Source organism: Adiantum capillus-veneris, chromosome 7 (genome assembly GCF_014529385.1).
Source record: "Adiantum capillus-veneris isolate H3 chromosome 7, ASM1452938v2, whole genome shotgun sequence".
Taxonomy (NCBI): Eukaryota; Viridiplantae; Streptophyta; class Polypodiopsida; order Polypodiales; family Pteridaceae; genus Adiantum; species Adiantum capillus-veneris.
The window spans coordinates 53,690,409-53,700,753 of NC_140937.1; the positions used below are offsets into that span (position 1 = coordinate 53,690,409).

The 10,345-nt window shown below is 41.5% G+C and overlaps 1 protein-coding gene and 1 pseudogene across 1 annotated transcript; one reads left to right on the top strand and one right to left on the bottom strand.

The window, feature by feature from the left end:
* Positions 1–339: 339 nt before the first annotated feature.
* LOC147453865 (uncharacterized) lies at positions 340–2,887 on the bottom strand (annotated as a pseudogene).
* An 813-nt stretch (positions 2,888–3,700) lies between these two features.
* Positions 3,701–6,102, top strand: LOC147453866 (putative inactive receptor kinase At2g26730). The gene is made up of 2 exons (XM_086517218.1): positions 3,701–4,448; positions 4,983–6,102. The coding sequence occupies exons 1-2, from the start codon at positions 3,863–3,865 to the stop codon at positions 5,723–5,725; spliced, it is 1,329 nt and encodes a 442-aa protein (XP_086373344.1). The 5' UTR covers positions 3,701–3,862; the 3' UTR covers positions 5,726–6,102.
* The last annotated feature ends 4,243 nt before the right edge of the window (positions 6,103–10,345 follow it).

The following is a 10,345-nucleotide window of genomic DNA, read 5'->3' on the forward strand; positions in this document are numbered from 1 at the left end:
ACAAAATACCTGGCGAAGTAATCTCGGGTACCCGAGATTACTTTTTTACAGATTATGGTACAAAATACCTGGCGAAGTAATCTCGCGTACCCGAGATTACTTTTTTACAGATTATGGTACAAAATACCTGGCGAAGTAATCTCGGGTACCCGAGATTACTTTTTTACAGATTACAACACAAAATACCTGGCGAAGTAATCTCGGGTACCCAAGATTACTTTTCTACAGATTGTGGCACACAATACCTGTCGAAGTAACATCGAGTGATGACAAATGAAATATTGGGTACAAAAAATGTGGAAAACAAGTCATTGCGAGAGCTACATTTCGATGACATTATCAAAAGAAATTCAATTCCATTGGAATTGAGTTTCTATATACAAGTACAATCCTAGTAGTAGATGTAAGTGTTTTAATATCCTCACTTGCATCTTGCACACTCAACGTAAATATACGCTCTTCATCATGTGACAAAGGATATTCACATGACTTAATTCTACAGTAAAAACTATTGGAGTCATTACAAACTTGAGCACTTTGTCCAATAAGAGTAGACTCCATCCCATTGGAGCATATCCGTTTTGTTAAGGGCATCAAAGCATGACATGTTTGACAAGAAATTGTTATTGCAGGGTCAACAATAAGGGTTTTCGTGCAACAATGTGGACACCAAACACGAGGTCTTTTGTCAAGCCAGACTCGTTGACGTCCCCGTTGATGCTTTCTTCTAAGAACACCTGTTTGGCGAGACGGCTTCTGAGGTTGAGTGTTGAATGGATCGCTAACTTCTACAGGTTTTCAAGTTCAAGAAGCCTTTTAGGTTGTCCATGACCAAGCCGAGTCTTTGTTACATTTTCTTGAATTTGGCGCACATGACCACTCATTGGCATGTCAACGTGAGATGGAGATGCCAAAGACCGAAGGGTGTCCCTAGCTAGTTGCACTTGGTGTCTGATTAGTTCTTTTTCCTTTCCACTCTTCTTGGACCAGTCCTCTTGAATGGATGAAAGGACTGTACGGATATCTCCAGCAAGCATGAACACCACCTCCTCTTGTACCGACTCACCATTGTGACTGTCTTCATTGTTGGTTTCCTTCATTTCATGGGCATTGTCTACTATGGAAAATGAATATTTTTGCAAGAAGAGTTGGTATCTTCCCACAAAATCGCCTTCAGTGGGGCTATGCATTAGATTTGACATCTCCATGTAAACGTCACTTCGCATCTCCTTTGGAACCTAAATTAGCAAGTAAGAAGAGATGAAACGTTGATACATGATATACAATGACAAATGTGAGATTATACCTGGGGGAGAAGATTTTCGACCCATGCTTTCTTGGTGTGGAACCAGCATAGCAAGACATGACAACTAATTTGATGACGGGTCTGATTCACATCGTACACCCAACAACATGGATCTTCATCAACTACCTTTAATATAGCCTCCAATTCTTGTTGTGATTTATCAATAACCAAAGCACTAGGACGAATATGACCCATTCTGGAGAAAACCAACCGAATGGTTAGCTCCATGGCAATTACTTCATGTTGAGCACCCACATCGGAAGTACATAGCATGAACCATATTGGAATTCCCACACCAAGCTGATTTGGTAGCACAACTGCAAACAACGGTAGACCAAAAGCATTTGTTTTGAAAGTACTATCAATAGCCCACGCATTGTTTTGAGAAAAACGCATGGCTATCTCAAGCATCCACTCATCCTGTATAATGAGAATGAAAGGCCTATCTTTTGCATCAATTGTTGATGGATTATATGGTTGAACATATAGCACCTACAAGATAAAACATTGTGAGAGTCACACAATATACTTAGAGACCTGACATAGTTGAACACATTACCTTTTTTTTGTTTTTGTAGAGATAAAGCTTCGCTATACATTGTGGTCCAATCATCGTTATTGACTCTGTCTACAATAAACCTTGAGAGATGTCATAACTTTTCAACTTCTTGCATATGGTTGGATGAGTAGAAGAACATGGTTTTGAAAAGCACCTTGAATGCGAGCTTGATATGATAACATCCATATCTCTTTTGGAATCATAAAGAATTGATAGATCACGCGATCAAGTGTGGAAGCCTTTTGCATTTGAAGTTTTTCTTTGGACATTGACATTTGAGCAACGTGACGAGAACTTCCAACGTCAAACAAGTCATCAATGCAACATTTCACAACAAATGGATGAACTGGTAAATGATATAGATCACTTCTTGACCCTGGAATATGTCCCTCATGAATTGGGTTGACTAAAATGCGGACATAAGTGCTACCTTGTGTGAACTCTAGCTGTACCTTGAATGGACAACCACACTTCTTTGATGTTCTCAATCTTTTTATCTTTCCACTTCATCTACAAACACCTCCTCGATGACATACATAATCAACTTTGACCTTGTCAGGGGTGTGCTTTTTTGAGGATCTCACCTTAACTAGTCTTACCTTGTGCTCTATCGCAAGACCTTCAAGATAGTTTTCCACATTATCCTTATGCATGTTTGTTATGGTCACTGCTGGCTGGTTGAGATCAAAATTGTTTTGTCGAGTAGAAGCTTCCTGTAATTGATGTTTTCGAACAATGCAACCACAAGAATCAACAAAAGCTTTTATGTAAGCAAGTGGTATGCCATGGCGATGAGAATCAATACACCAATGTGCTTGAAGCGTATCTAATGTGGTGGTGATGCCTTTATGAGCTTCCAAGTTGCCATTGCAATGAGCATCTTTCACAATGCTTTCCCAGTCCTCAATGCATGCAATCTTTAGCTTAGGTTCCACTTTTTGACGTAGATAATGCAAACCACCTTCTTCTTGAACCAAGCAAAGGGCCTCTCGAATTCTTCGCCATTTTTTTAGATCCAACATTCCGCTTCTATCATACATCTTTATAGCTTCCAATGTTATGGGGATGTCTTCATGTAAAGCCCTAATCATCAAATCATATGCTTTTCTATCAAAAGAGTAATATGTTGAAGATAAAAATTGTAGAGGATTTGGAGCAACTCTTGCTTGCTCTTCTTCTTCTTGATCAAGATCTTCTTCGCTTGTGCTAGCTTCAAGATAATCTTCAATGCCATCACTCTCTTCATCTTCAAATATCCAATCCATGTCACAAGACTATTATGTGTGTATAATGTAATGAAGAAGATAAAGTGCAGAAGGTATGCCTTTTGTTTGGGTCAAAGAACTTACACCTACACGCACGTCAATCTTCAGCTCTCTGGAAAAAAGTAATCTCGGGTACCCGAGATTACTTTTTTCATGAAAGGCGCTCCAATTATGTAGCTTTAAAAGCATCCGTACTTTTAAGATATGATATTTAATGAGAATCTGCAAAATTCCTCACAATGATTGCACACACTTCTCTCCTTCTTATCAAATATATAAAGAAATATTTCGTCGCCATCCCACCCGAGATTAATTTTTTGACCCGAGATTACTTTTTTAACTCGAGATTACTTTTTTCGCATTTCGTCAAAATGAACGATCCTCCTTTGTAGATGCATGTATTATCTGATTCTTACCCTTGATCCCATCCCCCTCGCCCATGTTAGATAGTCTTGAGGGTGGCCTCCCTCCATCTCTTCTGCCCGCCAGCTTGGGAAGGGTTCAAACTAGATTGAAGAATATCCAATCAAGTTTCAGAAAAAGAAGGTGGGATTGCACCTGCTATACCTAAAGAAATTTAAAAATAAAAGCACTGTTTGTGATGAAGAGTAGGGCAATGGCGATGAATCCAAGGTGCGGGTATGTGACCACTAGCAAGACAAAGGCGAAGGTCCTATCTCACTCTGTAACTAGAGGCTTCCGAGAGAATGCAGGTATTAGATTTTTACGGCAATGGCTAGAACAAGTGTAAGTCCACCTCTTCCGAAGGCCTATCTTTCTCGCCCTTCGAAGCAGACACCATGGGTGACTGGCCTCTATGTACTTCTTGTAATCTCAATCTTCATGGTCATTCTGTACTTTCTGAAAAAACTAATTGCCCCCCTCAACCTCCAAGCAGCAATCAATGTCGCAAAGGCCAACAGATTCGACAAGCATGGAGACGACAGACGCTGCTACAGACCCAACATGGAAACCCTAGGTCTCTATGGACACACAGGGGAGATTTCCTTCACCGAATACTGCAAAACTCAGGGCCTTTACAACCTTCGCTTCATTCTCAGAGCTTCTGTTGATATCCTTGGCAGAGGAAGCCTTGGAACTACATACAAAGTGATTCTCAGAGATGGTTCAATTATCGCATTGAAGCGACTAGCGGAAATGAGCCTAAAGCAAAAGGATTTTGAGCAGCACATCAATAAGCTCGGGAGGCTGCACACACAGAACATTGTGCCTGTGCAATCCTATTACCATTCCAAAGGATTGACGTTTGTTATTTACGACTACATGTGCTTGGGAAGCCTTTCTTCTCTGATGCAAGGTGCAAACAAAAAAGTTCTTTAATGGTAGTTTGGTTACATGTGCTTGCTGTAATTACTAGTAAGATGTAAACCTTTCTGGTTTTTTTTTTCAATTTCCTTTTTCTTTTCAGACACATGTGTGCTGTTTATGTTAGAGGCTGGCAAGGAAGCTATATCACTTACTTGTCTAGTGGGAGGTTTGGGCATTATTACTACATAGGTTCCAGTTTTGCATTGTGATAGTCGGGGCATGCAAACTAATTAGCATGGAATCTAGTGTTTCATACAACGACAAAGCAGAAGCTGCCGCTTTAGAGGCTAGTAGGAAGCTTTATCACTTACTTTCCTAGTTGGGGCAGAGCTTCCAGCTTTGGATTGTGATAGTCGGACCTGCTAATTAAGTAGCATGGATCTAGTGTTCCATGCAATGACAAAGCACATTGATGTGAAGTGATGAATTAATGTTTATGAACTTACCATCTCTTTTACCGTGCTAAACAAACAAATGGACATTGGGCTTCATGATGACTGGGTCAATGGTTTTCATGTACTAGGTGGAAGGGAATGCAACCATACTACCTTGGATTGGCCCACTCGCCTCAGCATCGCTACTGACATCGCTCACGCGCTCAAGTGCCTACATTCAAATTCTATTGTCCATGGCAATCTGAAATCCAGTAACATTTTTCTTCAAATAGACTTCACACCGATGCTAGCAGAGTATGGTTTAGTACAAGTAACCTCGCCAATGCTTGCTGATGAGGCCACTTTAGGATACAAAGCTCCCGAGCTGATGGATGCATCGGCACCGGATTACATGTCAGATGTTTACAGCTTTGGGGTGCTTTTGATGGAGCTTTTGACTGGCATACCTCCACGTTCTTTCGATGGTTGCACAGGGGCTGGCTCAAGCAAAGATTCCTTTGAGACAAGCACGTCTTTGCGTGCAGCAGATCTTCCGGAATGGGTCGCTAAGATGAGCCGTGAGAAGGATATTGGGGATTTGTTTGATCGGGAGCTAAAACCAGCTGCCTTTGAGACAACAGTTGTGCAAATGCTGCATGTTGCCACAGCATGTGTCTCCACACCCACCGATTCTAGGCCCTCCATGAGCAGGGTAGTGAGAATGATGGAGCACATCAAGTATATCCATGACAATGGCCATTATCCTCTGCCTGTTGGGAGGACTTTGTATGATGCCATGTCTGATGCTGAATCGCATAGCTCGATGGCAGTTTTGCTCCCGGATGATTTTACATGTAGCACTTTGTCATCTACTTCATGCTTAAATAGGTGAAAGAAGATGGGCCAAGGGATGCAGCTTCTTGTCAGCTGGCTGCAGCCTCGATATATCTTTTCCTAATAGTAGATAGGTGCTTAGGAGACGGCTAGTACTTTGGTTTAGCATTTCATGTATAGCTAGCATCACATGAGATCGAACGTGGGAGGACCACGAAGATTGGCTTTTGGTAGGACTTAATGCTTGGGTCGTTCCCGACTCCGTCTCAAATTGACACATAACACAAAGAGACAGAAAATCGTAGAATTCTCATAGTAGATATAAACATGAGAGACCATTGTGGACCAATTTGCTCAGATTGTTGTGCCATTGGACACACCAATCCCTATATTGTAAGTCTTGTATGTACATATGAGTCTTTTTTCTTGTGTCTTTTTAAGGCCAGTCCTACATTGTGAGCACGGTGCTTGCTAGTTTCTCTTCTCATGGTGGCTATCTGAGGTGGCAATAATTGCTCTTTTGAGAAAATTCTCTCTATGACTATAATTTTGGGGACAAAACAAGGAAAGCTATTATTCAAAACTTAGGTGGAAGATAAGTAAGTGTAGCACATGAGTTCATCTGGAGTGGTTTTTAATATTTCAAAGAGTTACAAAATTACATGTACAAGCCTTGCACAAAGTCGTAGGTTCATGAAAAAAAAGGGGCTTTTTCATTCATGGTGAAGTATGTGTATAGAGGGGTTTTATAAATACCTATTGAATGGATATGCTATAGGTATTTTTGAAAGTTGGACCCCTTGGAGATGTATCCAATGAAAAAATGCCTTATGAAGGAATTTAGGTTGGGTTCTAAACCTCCTTTTATTTTTGAAAAGTCCACTAATTGCTATGGCTAAGGCTTCTATAGAATCCATTAAAGAGTGTGGTTCCCTTATTCTTTTCTGAAATGATTCAAAACAAATATTTCATCATCACTTAAAGACTTGATGGATAAGGACCCTAGCTTAATCTACTCGGATAAGCATAATGATTATATTTGTTTTAATTACTAAATAAAATATCATTTTTTAAATACGAAGAAAATGGGTGATTGTATAAACTTTCTTTGAGAGTTGCATTGCACACAAAACAAGTTGCTTGAAGGATCACTTAGATGTGAGACGGAGAAAGTGAAGCATATCATTTTTTAAATACGAAGAAAATGGGTGATTGTATAAACTTTCTTTGAGAGTTGCATTGCACACAATACAAGTTGCTTGAAGGATCACATAGATGTGAGACGGAGAAAGTGAGTGAGAAGTGAAGCATTGGCAATTAGGTACACTCCCTTAGTGGAGTTTTACAAGATGGCGAGCGAGTTTTTTTGAGCGATGAAAAAAACGAGCGAGTCTCTCAATAAAAGCTATTTGTAAGTTAGAGATATTTTTAAATGTGATAAGGGAAAAGAGACATAATAAGTGTGACAATTGTGATAAGATGTGGAGTAGCGATAAGGGATTGAAGTATTAGGAAAAGAGGAGAACAAGGGTTAAAGTGGTTAGTGAAGATCCACAAGAAGCCACCAGTTTCTTATTATTTTGCATGCAAGCCACTATGAAGTTGTACTTAAGTCATCACGATTCATTAATGACTCATGTCGTTCTGAATATGTAACCCTAATCTTTGAGGTAAACAGCCTTAGGATGTGGTCAAGAAGCTTGGTGATTTTTCTTCTAAATATGATGGTCACAGTGCTCAAAACTAGGTGTAGGGACTTTTTTTTGGTAGAGAACTTTAGGACGTGGTCAAGAAGCTTGGTGATTTTTTTTTTGGTGATTATATGATGCTCACAGGACTATGGGGACCATAGCCAGATCATATGGGGAACCTGTGAGCAAACTCTAGTTTCTTAATATTATTCTTGAACCCACAATTAAGAAGTTTCATGAAATTTTGATGTCATATACAAAAGTTATATTTCATTTACTAAAATCTTGATGTGAGCCATTTTTGTGGCTTCAGCGAGTTTTGTGGCTCATTACAAGTCTAGTGTTAAGTGGCTATGCTCTAGGTTTTGCTTTAAAGTAGGAATACAGTAAGTAGCACACAAGTTAACAACATGTACACCTTTCCTCCTTGGTGCATGCACGGGATGTCCTCATCATTCCATACTACATTGGGTGAGATTTTATGAAGCATTTGAGCAATTGATCATTGCGCAAGTAGGAAAGTAGCCATTGTGTTCCAAACAAGTAGGTCAAGAAGTAGGAATTGTAGAGCATGCAATACATTTTCTTTGCACTTCTCTCGACCACCAATGGAGTAGTGAGTGAAGATAGCTTTTGTGCCCTAGGTTCGAGTTATAGAGTGGGGGTAGTTTGATGCTATATTGTTATGGCTATAGATGCAAAAGACATTGCCATCTTATAAAAGACCCTCACTAGAAATAGCAATGTCTTTGTTGACCACTCACCATATAAGGCATCTTGAGGTCAATATTTTCTTTAAATGTGAGTAGAAGTAGAATGTGCAAAATTACTTTGCAATGCCATAAGAAGTGAAAACATTTTGAGAATATTTTTTTATTATCAACTTTCTCATCTGATATCATTTAGCATATATAGCTCTTGATGAGAGATTTCTACTAGCGATGTCATCTCTTTAATTGTATTGATCAGCTATCTGGCTTCTCCAACATGCCCGAGGGCTTTTCTTTCATATAAATGTGATCCAATTTAACCAAGAAGGTGAATTTATGAAACACGCCAAAAATCTATCGTAGCATCGTCCATATCCACCACCACCAATGGCAGGGTGCCCACCATCCTCGAACTAGTTTGGGCCAGTGCGGATTGGTTTAGACTAGTTTAAGCAAGGCCATTAGGGGGTACCAGTTGGAGTTTATTGAAAAAAAATGTGAATCGAGAGAGATAAACGGCAAGGCGAGTCTGAGATGTCAAACTAACTTAGGGAAAGAGAAGCAAGGGGTGCGTCCACTCTAAAGCTTGAGGGTAACCCATGGGGAGGGGTGCAATGCTTGTGATGTAGCCTTGCAACTTGCAGTTAAGCTTGTAGAGATTTTTTGTTGAACTTTACGTATCACTGATCCTCACAACTTGATGTGTTGGGACATGTGGTTACACGTAGTAGCTTTCCCCTAAGGTGAGGGACGGGATTCCAAAGAATCTAGTGGAGAAACGAATGACAAGCTAATAGGGATACCCAAATGGAGATTATTTAACTTTCTATAGGTAACTAGAGCTTATTTTAAAATAAAAAAAACAAAAAACTTATGCTCGAACCGGCGCGGACTGGTTTCAACAAGTTCACAAGGTCTTGAGAGTCCCCTTCCTTGTTATAGGCGAAAATGATGCATGGCGAGCTAGTAGGGTAGTTAAGAGCTGGGTCGCACCCGGGCCAACGGGGGAGTGGGAGCAGTTCCTTGCACAGAGTCGCACCCAAAGCTGCAAGCGATGCAGAAAGGACCAGCTCAACAGGGACCAACGTGCGTGCTGTGCTGTGATTGGCTCATGAACTCCTACATTCAAGGATAAAGAAAATCCACCTTAACCTTGGCTTAACCGTTTACTTTTTTAGAAGTGGTAGTGAGATTATTGGCATCCTTAGGATCTTGTGCCACCCTTTTCGGAATTCCTGTAAATAGAAAATATGATCCCCTAACATGCTCAAACCAGTCCGCCCGCCCCTGCGCGGACTGGTTTCGAGGAGGTGCCTTCTATGTCATAGGCAAAACAAGCTGCTATCGGTGACAAAAGCTGTCGGATGAGCAAGACGAGCTTCTGCAACCATTGCCTTCGCCGTCTCCTCCCGAGCTGCAGAGCTAGCATCAAGATGCAACAGATGGAACGCGGGAAATGCTTCTGGCAATTTCACAGGCCGATGCGCGTTCTAACCTGCAGGACATAGCAAAGCTCATCATTGGAGAGAAGGAGGGTTGCCCCTCAGCTTTACAGCAAGGAGCCGACAAATGAAGACGAGCCGATAGATGAAGACGAAGTGTTCAGGAAGAAACTCATTTCCATATCCTACGAGGGGCCTTCCCTCCCCATTTCAGAAAGCTCCTACTTAAAGAAGTCATCATTATATATGAGTGGAGGATGAATCAGTGTGGACAACCTCAGCTGCATATCAGACTACCCTGGCGCTCGTACGCGAGAGAGAGCACACATGCTAACAGCTCTGGGGTTGTGAGAGAGAGAGAGAGAGAGAGAGAGAGAGAGAACCCTGCTCTCGTATGTGCTGCCAACCTCGTCAGTGCACAACCTGTGTGAGCGAGGTGCCATCATCTCATAGCCAGCGCCCATTTCCTGACAAGCTGTTGGTCGCCTTGCTGCCTACTACGTGCTGAGCATCTGTTCTTAACATCCTCCTTCGCTAGCCCTCCCTCGTTTATAAGTGACACGGGATGTCACTCCAAGGATCTACGGCGGGGAGCGCGTTCGGCAAGGCGGGGGGCTTTAGGCCGTTGGAACTACATAACTAGAGGGGGCAGGTTTTTATACACTTAAAGGCGCACTGCTTGCATGGATGCGCGCTAGGCGGGATGGTTGAGGTGCGCGAGTGTGTGGGAAGGGGTCGCGAGCTCGAGCAAGGAGTAGGACATTCGGCGCGTTCTTTTTTTTCCAGCCAGATGAGATCCAACGGCGGGATGCACTCGGGTCGTTGATCCTTTGAG